The 14,629-nt window shown below is 37.8% G+C and overlaps 1 protein-coding gene across 3 annotated transcripts in view; it reads left to right on the top strand.

The window, feature by feature from the left end:
- Positions 1 to 14,629, top strand: part of ZNF521 (zinc finger protein 521) — a 301,555-nt gene that overhangs the window by 27,726 nt on the left and 259,200 nt on the right. For all 3 annotated transcript variants that reach the window (XM_056138118.1, XM_056138120.1, XM_056138119.1), the window contains one exon: positions 6,313 to 6,492. In XM_056138118.1, coding sequence (XP_055994093.1) covers positions 6,313 to 6,492 — 180 coding nt within the window. The remainder of the gene's footprint in view (positions 1 to 6,312; positions 6,493 to 14,629) is intronic.

The raw sequence follows: 14,629 nt of genomic DNA, 5'->3' as shown, positions 1-14,629 counted from the left end.
AGCTAGAGCCCCCAAAGCACAGGAGAATGTTCCCGCCCTTTGCTTTTGGAAAACTGGCCAGGTTTAACTCTTCATTGTCTGAAGGCAACTTTTTCTGTCTGCTATACAGAATTGTAGGGAATAGGATTTGAACATGTGTGTGCCCCGCCCCCCCAACACCCGTGTGTGTGTGTGTGTGTGTGTGTGTGTGTGTGTGTGTGTGTGTGTGTGATGGCTTATTGTTAACCTAGTATTTGAGCTTCTTTTTTAGGCACTTACGTTATCAGTAAATTCTGGAATGTTGTGTGAATATGTGAGAACTTAAAAAAGACAGGTTGGGCAATTCATTGTTCAATGAGTGTGCCCTGCAAAATATCACTTTCCTGTCTATGCCACAAAGCTGAGGAAGTCTGGCAAGCACTAGGCAGGGAAGAGAGAAAGGTGTAAGACAGTGCAGCAGATGGGAGGAGTATGCAGGTGGAGGCTGGCACATCCAGGCCCATGTAAAGTAGTTGGGGCAGAGGACATTTTAATTCAAAGAGCAGTGCTCTGGGCTTACTCCTGACTGTATACTTAGGGCTTACTCCTGATTATATGCTCATGGATCACTCCAGACAGGGCTCAGGGGACCATGTGTGGTGCGGGGGATTGAATGCAGGTCGACTGCATGTGAGGCAAGTGCTGTACTGGCTGTACTGTCTGTCTGGCCCTGAGTTAAGATTTAAAGGGTGGGATACAAAGTGACCAATGGAAAGTAAATCATCCAAGTTTCTCCCTGAAAATCAGATTTAACTCTTTTGCAAACCACAACATCCAAAAGGAGAGAGAGAACAGAGGGGAATGCCCTGCCACAGAGGCAGGGTGGGATGGGGGATGGGGGGTGGGAGGGATACTGGGATCCGTGGTGGTGGGAAATGGGCACCAGTGGAGGGATGGGTGTTCGAAATAAATAAATAAATAAATAAAAATAATGAAGGCAATAGCACAGATGGTTGTTAACATGAGGTGCTTTTGTAGTGATTAGGGAAGCTTTGTGTGTGGGATGCATTTGTATAAATTATTTGTTCACCTACTGATCATGGACTCCTGAATATAAAATAAAGGTTTGAATGCTTTGTGTTGTTGCTGTTTTTGAAATGTACCTTTGGAAGAAATAACTTAGGCAGCTTTCCAAAATCACAAAAATCTTTTATTAGGACTACTTTTCTGGGGGCTTTTCCCTCCCTTCTCTATCTCCATTGTTTTAGATATTTAAGTTTTCGGGTGTGCTTAAGTGGAGTATTTTGGGTTCATTCATCCCTTAACAATCTTGGTTGTTAAGTAACCTTCTTGCATTCATATTTACAACAGCCTCAGAATCTTGTGTTGCCGCCACTCTCATAAAAACTGACTCCGGTTTGTAAAGGTAGGGTTCCAGGCTTGGAATTAACCAGGAAAAGCCTCATTTATATCTCCTGAAAAAAGGAAAGTGGGCCTGCACTGTGTACTCACTGCCAGAGTTTTTATAGTAATACTTTGTATCTAGGCTCTGGCTCTTACCATTAAATGTGCTTTTTATAGAGTACCAAGTTATAAATGTAGTGCAGCTACGGCATATTAATCTTACTGCAGAGATTTAATGAGGCAGTTGTTTTGCGATGGACACTATTGGGAGCAGAGAGCGACAGAGTTTTACTTTACTACTGAGCTGCAGAAATATTCCTTGCCTGGTAATAATTATAACCACATGATCTCTTAGTTTTTCTTTCTTTTGCCAGTGCTTTTCCATGCAAAAGTGGCTTGGAAGGAGGTCCATTTGTAGGCAGTGAAATGGATTGGAAATTGGGCTGTTTTCTCAGTGGTTTGACATTTTAGCTTTGATCAGGCATGGAATCCTTGTTGCACAGAAAGAAATATGTAAGATGAGTTTCAAGAATACAGATAGTATTTGCCAGTCCACTGAGATGGCTTTTAGATATTCATTACTTTTACTTGACTTTTATATAGGTTATAAAAAGTAAATGTGGTGAAACCTCATTTTTACATGGACAGAATAGAATTTCTGCTGGTTGGCCTTAATCTGATCCCACACTTGAAATTAATTGAAGTCCATGGGTTTATTGCCTCCAGCACTTCTAAGCCAGGGCAATTTTTCATTTTCCCTAAAGTTGTAATTTTATTAAACCACGTTATAGCAATAACAACCCTTCTGAAGAGGAGGATGAGAAGGGAAGAACCACCTGCCAGAGAACATAATAAAAGGAAAATCATGCTTCTTTAAAATTTCCATTTATAAGTAATGCTAACAAAATTGGAAACAGAAAGCCACCATTTATTTTTATAAGAATGCAGGTCTTTTTCTGCTATTCTAGAGTAGAACATTCCTATGTGATCTTGTGTAAGCCAAGTGGCATAAAGTGAAGGACAATAGTCATTCATTTATTTGGAAAAATTCTTGAGACTTCCCAGACCTCTAGAATACCCTACAAAGTCATACCAAATAACCCATCAGACCTAAAATGACACGGCCATGTAGCAGAATCAGGGATGAAATGGTAAATACCCAGCCTTGATAAAGCTCTTTCTGGGAAGAGCTGGGTAGGACCTCTCTTGCGGCCCAGGCCATTTAAGAACAAATGCAGCAAGGCAAACATCGAATCAAAAGTTTTGCCTTTTGATGCAAAAGATGAATCACTTTTGGAATTCCTTTGGTTAGTCTTGGAGATCTAGGACTAATGAGGGTCTTTTGTTAAAGCAAATGGTGTAGGGTGAACACTTGAAAAGTGGGGATACTACTTGTAATTGTGTCATTTGTTCCCAAATTGAGCTTTTAATCTAGGTCAGAAGGCTGTAAACCCAGCACTTTAATAGCATCCTCTTGAAGAAATGGGTTGGAAATTGGTTGTGCAGGTGAGATAATTTGCAGTGGAGGCATCATTGTTGGGTGGCATCCATTTGGGCAAAGGACAAAGAAGACTCTCACAATGATGAGAGGGTTTGTAGTGCCTATGCTGGAGGGTGTTAGGTTGATGTTTAAAATATTGTCCGTTGGGTGAGTTTATAGCCTAGTAGAGTTGGGAGAACAATTGTCCCTTTTCTTTATTTTTTTGCAGTGGTGTTGGAGGCAGGGCTGGACTTATAGGCATGGACCTTATATTTATAACCCCTTAGGTTGAAGTCAGAGGTTTGGATGGCTAGCAGAATAATACAATTATTTTTTATGATTGGTTCTCAGAGGACTTTGTAAAAACTATATAACTAAGGCCATGTGCAATTATTGAAGTGTAGCCACCTGTGGGAAAGTAATGGTTGACAATGTAAGCTTTCTAGAAGTTTCCTACATCTATCTAAATTAAGAACAATACACTTGAACACAAATGAACCCATTTTTTGAATGGATGGGAAATAATTCTTCATGAGAGTAGAGGTTGGAAAAAAAAATCCCCATACAAAGAGAGAGAGAGAGAGACAGACATTCCAGCACTCATTACACCAAGGCATCATAGGCTATAATCACACCCACCCCCAAGAGGGTCCCTCTTAAGTGGTGACCTAAAAACAGAGTCGCCAGTTGGCTGGAACATGCATCCTAAAGTTGCAGCAGAAGTGAATAAGCTTGACTGACTTCGGTCCCTGAAGGATTCTATCTGTAAATGCAGAAGGGGAAGCAAAAATATTTTTTATTAGTCTTAAAATGACCCTCCTTTTAATGACTAGATGCAGTGTCAGAAGCATGGACTGGAGGTCTTGAGTTTTTTAGAACTAAAGCATCATGCATACAGTCCTGCTTGCTTGATATTTTTGACATTGGACTCATGTAAACTATCCACATCCTTGAATTATAAGGAAGGTAAGTTTTTTTCCTCCCTATTTTTCTCAGCTTATTTCTTAAAGCATTCAGATTGTCTCCTTATTTAAAAGCAAACCGGCCTGCAAACTTGATGTAGAGCATTTAAATAATCATATTAAAATTCAGGCATAGCACCCATATTTCCCTGAGTGCTGTCAGTTTTATGAGAAACTGGAAACTCATGCTAAACAACTGGGAGTGTTCAGTGTGTGCAGGCTGCCTTTCGATAAACGTTTAATGGTGTGGGGGCCAGTTCACCATAATTTGGATAGTTATTTATTTTCCTGAATTACTCTCTCATTTGGCAGCCTTTTATTGCTTGGTTTTAGTTTGTTGGAAATCTTTGGACTATTACTCATTTGTTGTGTCTCTAGCTCTAGTGAAACAATTGAAACAACCAAAGTCAAAGCTGATGGATCTTATAATGTCAATTTTTGAAATGTAGGCATGTCAGTAATTTTAATTTAGAGGTACTTGATCTGTTTCTGCTTACAGAAAAAAAATACATGGCTGGATAAAAATTCGGGATGAATTTTTTATGTATTCCTTTTTTTCCCCCTTCCCTCTACTCCCTTCTCATCATCACTAAATAATATTTACTAAGCACTCACCTGGACATGGTGCTGGGCTGGGCAAAGTACAAGACAAACGAAAATGATCCTGTGATTACTCCCTGAGGAATGAGCCATCTAAACCCTAGTATATTGAAATGGGTACTGTATAGAGTGTTGAGATAATAATTTTCCAGATGGCAAATCAACCCAAATTACCAATTTACTTAAACACTACATTCTTTTAGAAACCAACCAAACAAAGAAAAACTGCTTGCTCTTAGAGTTGGAAATTCTGCTTTATTTATTTATATTTTTAAAACAAACCAAAGAGATATTATGTATGCTGAAATGTAAGTTGATTTTGGCATATGTGAATTATTTGAAGGATGGTGATATGGTTAAGCTTATTACAGATGTGAAGAAAGGCTTTGGAAAAAATGCCAGAAAAAGTCCTACAGTGACTGTGTGAGTGGGTTCCTGGAAGTGAGTACATACAACATAGCAGAAAGCACTTTCAGATAGAAGGGGAGTGGTGAACTGACCTTTCTGTTGACTTTTCTAGGAAATCTTGGCAGATTTTGACCCTCTGAATTCTTGATTATGACACTTCAAATATTTATCTCGCCATACAAAAGTATTTGAGTCCAGATAATGAATGACACATTAAATATCTTGATACAACTCTTTTGTGACTCTCACTGTTAATTCTATTTTGAGGCATAACTTAATCAGATTTGGAAGGACTTTTTGCAGTTAGAAAGTAGTGTCCCATAAATTAAGTCACAGATAATATTATCTTAATTTCCCTGAATGAAACAGATTACTTCCCTTGTTACTTTTCTGCATGAGAAAATTTGGGGATACTTCTCCAAAGTGAGCCAAAGGGAAAGCCATTCATAATCATGAAGCATGTATTGAGCTGTAAGTAAAAAAAAAACAGTTATTTTACCATTTTATTCTTTCTTGCTACTTGTGTGTCATTCTCAGGTTAGAATAGAATTATCTTGGCCTTTCCTAGTATTTAACTTTTCAATCTTAATCGTCCCAACTCCATTTTTTCATGTGATTGTAATTTATAATTACATATATGTGTGTGTATGTATGTGTGTGCATGCGTGTATATATTATATACGTATATATACATATAATGTTTCATTTGCTGGTGATTTTGGAAATGAGACATCAATATCCTTGAATTTGTGTTGGGAAGAATTCCTTCCGCTGTGATAGAGCTTATTTTGCTATTGCTGACAGATAGTGGGGTCACTTTATTTTGATCAGTTTATAAGTAAAGGTCAATTACATGCCTGTGGTAATTAGCTTGGCTTATTTTAGACTTTTGACTAATTCTGGTAATTTCCGTGAAAGAGTATATTTAGCAGAAAAGGAATACTTTTTTTTAATTAAAAAATGTTTTAATAGTGAAACATCATGAGGTACAGTTGCAGACTTACACATATTTGTGCTTGGATTTCAATTATACAATGATCAAATACCCATCCCTCCACCGGTGCCCATTTCCTACCACCACGGATCCCAGTATCCCTCCCACCCCCCATCCCCCCATCCCACCCTGCCTCTGTGGCAGGGCAAGGAATACATTCTTAAGCACATTTTTTGTCTTAGCATTGGAGACTGTTTAATTTCAAAAGTAATTTATCTATTTTAAGCAAAAATTCTTAAAAGGTTCAACAAGAAGCAAAGTTAGCTTTATGGATGGACATATTATTTGAGAGAATTGTTGGGAGACGGGCTTCACATGGAAGTAAAGAGGAAAAACTTCAGTCACCATGAACTGAAATATTTTAGGGAAGTCTCACTTTTGGTCTGTAAATAAAATCTGCAATGAAGCCTTTGTGTTGCAGCTTCAAGGAAATTGTTTCTGTTTGGGGGAGCAAGAAGATTAAACATTACTTTAAACCACACACTCACAGTCTTGATTTCTTTCAGACCCCAACTGTAAACTTGAAGACAAGAGTGAAGATGGAGAGGCAATAGACTGTAAGAAGAGGCCGGAAGACGGAGAGGAGTTGGAAGACGAAGCTGTGCACAGCTGTGACAGCTGCCTCCAGGTGTTTGAGTCACTGAGCGATATCACAGAACACAAGATTAATCAATGTCAGCTGACAGGTAAACAATACTTATCACTTCTTGTCTTTCATACTGTTCTATTTCTGATTTTTTCTCCCCCCCCCAACTCTTTTTTTCTCTAACTGTGTTATTCCTGAACTTGACTACCTAGGTAAGTCTAGAAGGGTTTTAGAAAGAATCTATAATGGTAGTTTGGGGCAAATGTTGTGGTCTTAGATTTTAAATTGTATCTATATTTTAATACATAATGGTAAATTTTCCTTCCCCCTCTTCCCGCTCTGTTTCTGTCTCTTCTCTCCCATCTTTTATAATGATAACCATGTTGGTTCAGAGCCTATTATTAGATGGCTAGAATAAAGTTGTATTATTAAAAAATGTTTTCAGTATTTTTTCAAAACCATTATGTATTAACTTATTATAATTATCATCTCTTCAAGGAAATATTAGTGTTTCACTGTGTATGTTTATTTTCCTTACTTCCTTCTGGACTGAAAACTCATGAGTGGTGAAACTGTGTCTTAGCATGTTGTGTTCTGTGAGTCTTGCACAGAGCATGCCCACCTGCAGGAGATACTCACTAGACAGAGACGCTGTTCTGCTAATCAGTTTATCAAAACCAGCTTTCAAGTGATTTAGCATGAAGCATTCAACATAATGGTTAAATAAGACCAAAACCCAGTTGCACAGATCTTAAAAATACATCCTCTCTCCTCCAAATTTTATTTTATTACAGCACCATGAATTACAAAGTTATTCATTGTTGGGTTCCTGACATACAATGTTCTATCACTGATCCCACCATCATTGGAAACCTCCTGAGGCAGGGTGGAACATTTTATATCAGTATCTCAATCTACATGTCTTTTCTGATTTATATATTTTTTCTTACATTGCTCCCATATATGTGCACTTCTTTGTAGCTTTCTGTTTTTATATTATTTTCCTAGTATGAATATTTTATTAGCCATGTTTTATTTTTTACATTTTATTAACCATGTTTAGGAAATGTATTTACTAGACAATTGACTCCAACTGTTCTCTACAGAATATTAATATTTTTGCAAGATATTGACATATTCCATTTAAACCACATTTTCTGAACAGACTATTGTTCCTATATTTTCAGGAATGATGTTTCTGGATTAATGTAGTGTATATAAGCATTTGTCATGAATGTTCTGAGATTGATGTGGGTATGCATTTTAATTCCTGTCCTATCTCTGTAGTTTAACTTTGATCCCAAAGATATGGATTTATCACTCTTTCATCAACTTTTGCTTAATGCTTAAGAGAAGGTTGGAGACAGCCAATTCCTCTAAATAAATTCCTCATATTTCCTATGAGAAAATATATTTTCTTACATAATGCCACAGAATACCATTGGCATTCAAATAATCTAGTGGTTTTCAATCTCTTACACTTGAAGATGGGCACCAGGCCATGGACCTGGTTTGAAAATCCCTGATCTAATTAGCAATCAGTATTTAAATTTTAGCAGTTTTGAGAAATTTAAATTTCAGAAACTTTCAACTTCTTCTAGGATCTAGGATCATGCATAACATTTGTCTTACTTCTTTTCTTATTTTCACCTCCAGTGGTCTTTGAGTTTTTCTTTGCTGTTCTTGACCATGGCATTTTTGAGAGCCCACTTCTGTGTAGAATGCCGGTCTGCATAGAGGCTTGTTTTTGATTTATTCATGATTTGATTCAGGTTATGCCCTATGGTGTCAGGAACACCACCAGAGTGATGTTCCCTTCTCAGTGCATCAGATCAAGAAGTAATTGATGTTGATGTATCCCTAAGGTTGATGACTTGAACATTAAAGACTTGTTTAAAGTGATATCCACTAACTTTCTCCTGTATAACATTACAATTTCCTATTTCAAATAATCAGTAGTCAGTGGAAGCATACTTTACATGTTACTATGTAAGCATTCTCATGTCTCTTAAAAATGCCCATTTTAACCTTATAGCTTCTGTATTTATTGGTTGTTTCTAAGCTGCATTGCTTAACAATATATTGGTCAACAGTGAGCAACATTAGTGATCCTAGTAGGCAATATCATATCACCTGTATGTGTGGTAGGCTGCACCATCTAGATTTATGTATTTGCACTCTAAAATGTTCATATCACCTGCTAATGCATTTCTCGAACATATTTCTGTGGTTAGTCACACATAATGATGCATTTCTTTTCTAATTTATTTATTTATGTCAACATGGGCTTTTGCATTATTATTTCATTCTGTGGATCATCATTTGTCAATGTTGTTACTTTGACATCCAGATGTTCAAGATTTGGCAGGTGGGAGTGCCTTTCAACTGGATCCTGTGTCATTTTAATATGTCTTCATTATTATTGGAAGTTTAGTTAGTTTTTGCTGCAAACAGATACTCTAGGCTCAAGTTACTTTTTTTGTCTTGTTTCCAAAGTTTTCCTTTGTCTTATGATCCTTTAGAAAGGAATTTTGATTTCTTTATAAAGATAAGATACTTAGTTCACCAAATGTCTTTTTCTTTTTTTTTCCCTTTCTTTCTTTCTTTCTTTCTTTCTTTCTTTCTTTCTTTCTTTCTTTCTTTCTTTCTTTCTTTCTTTTTTTTGTGGGGGAAGCATACCAGTGCTTAAGAACCCATTGTGCTGATTGGGGGAAGCTTGCAGTGCTAAATATTAAGTCCTAGGCTTCCTTATGCAAAATATGTTCTCCAGTTCTTTTAAGCATCTTCCTGGCTCTGACAAAATATTTGGAAACCAGGACCGGAGTGATGGTACAGTGGGTAGGGTGTTTGCTTTGCTTTGCACATGGCCAACTTGGGTTTGATCCCCGGCATCCCATATGGTCCCCCAGCACCGCCAGGAGTAATTCCTGAGTGAAGAGCTAGGAGTAACCCCAGAGCACCACTGGGTGTCATCCAAAAAGCAAAAAAAAAAAAAAAAAAATTTAGAAACCTACATTGACACCATTTGTGCTCATTGCTCTAGGTATTGTCTTGTTTATAAGCCTTCACAGCAGACAGAATTAGGGAATATATGCTGAACATAATGCACATAATATATTCATAATATAGTTTATAAGTGTTTATTATACATACATACATTGACATGTATCTCATCTATCTGTATCAAAATCATGTGTTCATACTCATACTTCTAATTTAACCCAACAATTTGTCTTTTATTTCTCCATATTTGTTATCATATTTAGCAGTGACACGCCCAGTTTCTATTATCCTCAGTATATTCGATATGCCAGACACAGTAACAACAAAGTCTCCAATGGAGACGTTACTGGGCCCGCTCAAGCAAATCGATGATCAATGGGAGGGCCTTTACCTTATTACCTATATTTACTCATTTATCTGAATTGAGAACCCTGCTCTTTAACCTGTAGTCCAGTGTTGGCCACAGAAATTTCCTGGTGACTTACTTGAAAGTTGCCGCCAGTCATGTAGCAGCTAATTCAGTGGTTTTGGACTGCTACTTCTGTGACTAATCCCAGTCCTCTGGAATTAAACAAGTTGAAAAACACAGGTTTAGTGCAGTGGGCTTTAACTGACAGTTCTCTGATCGGAACATGGACCTGTCCATGGCAGTCCTCAGGTGCAAAAATGTTGAAAATCACTGGTCTAGGATATTCAATACTTTCAAATTGATTGATCTTCCCATCAGGATAAACTAGCAAACTAAATAGAGCCGAGTATTTGGTTATAATTATTAATGCTTAAATTTGGATGTAACATTTTATGCAATGAAATTTATAAAGTATAACTGTACAATTTGGTGAATTTTGACAAAATGCATGTACCCTTGTGACCCTTATCCCTCCCAAGATCCAAGTCATTTCCTTCATCCCATAAAGTTTTCTCTCTCTCTTTTTGGTCAATAATCCCCCATGATAAGTAACCAGTGTTTTGGTTTTTAAACCATGGATTAGTTTTGTCTATTTTAAAATTTCTTGTAAGTGGATTCACACCATATGATCATATTTTGTGTCCAACATCTTTTGTTCAGCAAAATGTCTTTACTATGTGTTCCTGATGTGTATTTGAGTATTATATTCCTTTTTTACTATTGTAGTATTCTTATCATATGAATGTGCATTATTAGTTATTATTCTGTTTGTACTTTTTTTGTTGTTAGGGGTAAAATTGTTGTAATCTTCCTATAGACTCTTTCATAGATAAACTTTATTTCTCTTGATTGAGCAGAATGATTGGTTCTGGTGATGGTGACCGTTGTAAGACACGTTAAGTGTTTGAAAAACTTGTATACCACTTTCCAGAATGCTTTTCTCATTTTAGTTCCACCAGTGATTTTCCTTGCTGACGTTTGTGTTGTCCTTTTTTTTTTTTTTTTGTTATTTGCCCTGGATAACACTTGCCCTAGAACTGGGTTGGAGAAATTGAACATTTCTATTGCTGGTCCCGACTACTTGGGCCCCATAGTTCTGAGGACCACCATGATTACCTGAATAGTGCTCAAGAGCTTATGTGGTACCAGGAATCAAACTGGGGTCCCATATGTGGTCTCCTGACCCTTGTTTTATTTCTGTGACCACTATAATTGGTTTGTTTTAGCATTTTATTGAATGTGTTGTGATATTCTTTGTGAATTATGTACCTCTAACTCATGCATTTAATTAGCTTCATTTAATTAATTTCCTGAAGAATGCATACAATTTGAAAAATCCCCTTAAATGTAGACTAGTAAGATTTTGTGTTCAGTGAACTATCTGGAGCTTCAGAGAAAGTTTTACTGATAGAGCATCTCAGCCCTAACATTAAGGTGAAGGCCAGGAAACGTGACTGGCATGGTAGCTACCTATTATACCTGCAAGAAATTTTATCTCAGAAAAGAGTGGATTCACTCATGTCAAAGGTTAAATTTTAAAAGCAAATCATTACAAAAAAATCCCTTTCAAATTCACCTTAGTGCCTTTTATTGTGGGGGCGGGGTACACCCAGCAGTGCACAACGGCTACTCTCAGCCACAGGTTTGGGGGTCAGTTTTGGCAGTACTCAGGGAACACTGTGATGTGGGGTGTTAGGTATTGAACCAGGCCTCCTACAGCCCCTTAACTTTAGTGTCTCTCTTTTTATTGAGTTCTTATCCTCATGGTTAGCTCTGTGAAGTAAAATAGAAGCAAAAGACATTATTCCTCCACAACTTTATAAATTATACAATATATATTCGTTTGTATTATACAACTTTAATATCAGTGCAGAAAATGTGTTTTTTTCTTTAACAAATGGCATGGTAAAGATAATATTTATGTGCTAAATAATGCTTTTGAAAATTATAGGAAAATACTCAATGCCAATAAAATATTTCGCTGTATTGACATTAGGTTTTCTAAAAGCAGAGAATCAGTCTGTGCTTATATATTGCAACTTTATAATCAAAAAAGGAAAAACACTTATTTTTAACTGGATGAGACACATTTTCAGAAAGGTAAAGTGGATCGACCTTGGTTTTGTTTGCTCATGGTCATTTCTTAGGGAGGAAACCAGCAGTGGATGACCTGGGAGAGGGCACAAAGGGGAAGAAACAAACCAGGCGTCATTCACATTGGTTGAAGCTATCCAAGTTGACTGGGGTTGACTGAGGGTGCCCTTCAGTCTAATCTGGAAAAGATTAAGACACTGGAAGCAGTCTCATTAAACAAGTAATATGATGCTTTTGCCTTCTTCCTTGGTTAAAGCCTTTTATTGTGTGTTAGGAGGGCTGAATGCCCCATTTTTACTTCCTGCTTCTTGAGTTAACCCTTTTCTTCATATTGCTTTTCCCTCCCTCTATTTTTTTTTTTTTGCCCTACACAGGCAAAAGTGCTGGTTTAGCTAAGGAGGATATTTCTACTTTCCTCCACCACCCCACCTCTGCCCCACCCTTCTAATTTTACTCTTTCATTGCTTTTTTTTCACACTTTTACTTTTTTATCTTTATTGAACTCCATTGTATCTTTGCTAATATCCTGCTGACTTTTGGCTATTCTTTAAAACTCTTAATTTGCTTTTTGTACATATTTCTCTTCTTTTTCCTTCCTGTCTCTTTTGTAGAACTTGGGTGCGTCTTGGTTTTCTTCTATTTTTAATCCTTAGCGTCCTTAATCTTGAAGTTTTATGGATTTGGTTTCATCCCACTAGACCCCATAACCAAAAGACTTTTGGGGAGCAATTTGTTTGAAAAAAGAAGAGATTTTGAATTCTGCTTCAGAGGTTTAACTATAGAGTAGAAATAGTGGCACTGTAGCACTGTCCTCCCACTGTTCATATATTTGCTCTAGCGGGCACCAGTAACATCTCCATTGTGAGAATTGTTACTGTTTTTGGCATATCAAATACATCACGGTTAACTTGCCAGGCTTTGCTGTGCGGGCTCGATACTCTCGGTAGCTTGCTGGGCTCTCCGGGAGGGGCAGAGGAATTGAAACGGGGTCGTCCTGGACTGGCTTCGTGCAGAGCAAGTGCCCTACCCGCTGTGCTATTGCTCCAGCCCAGAGTAGAAGTAGTAGAGGAATAAAAGTTAAAACTTGTTGATTTGCAAAATAACAGAACACTGAGGTATTCTGTGATCTGATGCCTTTGGGAGTTTCTCGGGTAGTTCTGCTGTGAGAGAACTGTTTTGAGATTCTTCCCATCCTTGAACTGAGGGCTTTCTTGGTAACTTGAGATCTTTTCTCTTGGTGACTGTCATCCCCAAGGGTGAGACATGTTCCTGACAGAGTTTGCCTAGATGAAAACTGATGGAGTGTATATCAAAAGTTTTACAGGATGGGGACAGTCTTGCCAAGTAAGACTAGGCTGTACTAGTCTTCAGGGAAGAAGGTCATTCATAGAGCATCTTGATCAACTCTGAACTCACGATTGAAAACTCAGCTTGTGGACTGAGTGTGCCACACCCCAGTTTGTGAGCAGATCCATCAGTCACCTGGATCAAAGACACTTAGTCCCTTTAGTGGGGACATCCAGACCTCTAGGGGGTTATGTACAGTTCATGTAGCCTGTCAGCGAGGAGTCCTTTCGGAGCAGCATTCTGCTGTAGGACAGAAGAGCTACCAAAGAGAGCAGAGGACAAGGTGCAACCCACAGAGAGGAGATCTCTTTCCTCTGCAGTTTTCCTCATGGTACGATGTTCCTCTAATTTACAATCTAAGACATGGAAGTGCTGTATCATCTTGCTTGAAGGAATAAGGGGAAAGGTGAAAGAAAAAAATTAAATCCCACTCTTCAATTGTAGCACTAGATGGAAACCACCTGTCTTGCCCCAGCCCTGCTCTCTTTTTCCTGCAGGCTGAGAAGGGAGGGAAATCAACACTTTAATGCTGTTGGGACTCTCTGATGCAGAAGACAGATTATCAAAATATATATTTAAAGAAGGAAAAGCACAGAGAACCTCTCATTTTACTAATCCACAAACCCTATCATTTCTTGCCAATTCCCTCAGGGGGTGGGGAGGGCTGGAAGCCAGAGGGGTCTCATCACACTTCTCAACAAAGATTTAATAGCAGGGTGCTAGGGGAAGGCTGAGATTACGGAGACTTTATTATGCTTACAAAACTGAGTAAGAACTAGCATTGTAAATCATCAAAACTAAGCTACACTTAACAGGATGAATGTGTAAAGTGCATTTGGTAATTCTGTATGCTTGTTGTTCTGAGTGATTTTTCCCCTCTCTTGTGCTAATTTGCAAACTTGAGTTGTCTTTTTAAGTGTTCTTTCGTTTCATTAATGTGAATTGGTGAAACACATGTAAAACTAAATTGTACTAGGGCTTAACCCTCTGGCCTACCATACTATTTGTAGGTCAGTAGGTGTGTGTGGCCTCAGGCTGTTGTAGTTTGGGGAATGTGTTTGTAAATCAAATTTATAGAGCCTAACCATATTTATGTGTTGTCTACAAATACTATTGTACAGATTCATGTTTTTGAGGAAGATGAATGGAGACAGTAAGAGTCGGCCATATGCAGAATATATTATACAATTTGTTTGCTTAACTTGATTTTAGAAGTTTAAAAGAATTTTTGGAAGCTTCGCCAAGACTTTAAACTGGACTAAATAGTTTTTTCCAAAGACTGTTTTAAGAAAGTAAAGGTGCTTTGGCATGCATTATGTAATTGTGTGGTTGGGTTGAGGGAAGACTGGTTGGTTCCACTGTACAGTTAAGTACTCTAACAGTA

This window comes from Sorex fumeus, unplaced genomic scaffold (assembly GCF_029834395.1).
Source record: "Sorex fumeus unplaced genomic scaffold, SorFum_2.1 ptg000128l, whole genome shotgun sequence".
Lineage (NCBI taxonomy): Eukaryota > Metazoa > Chordata > Mammalia > Eulipotyphla > Soricidae > Sorex > Sorex fumeus.
This window is presented reverse-complemented; position numbering and strand designations above follow the sequence as displayed.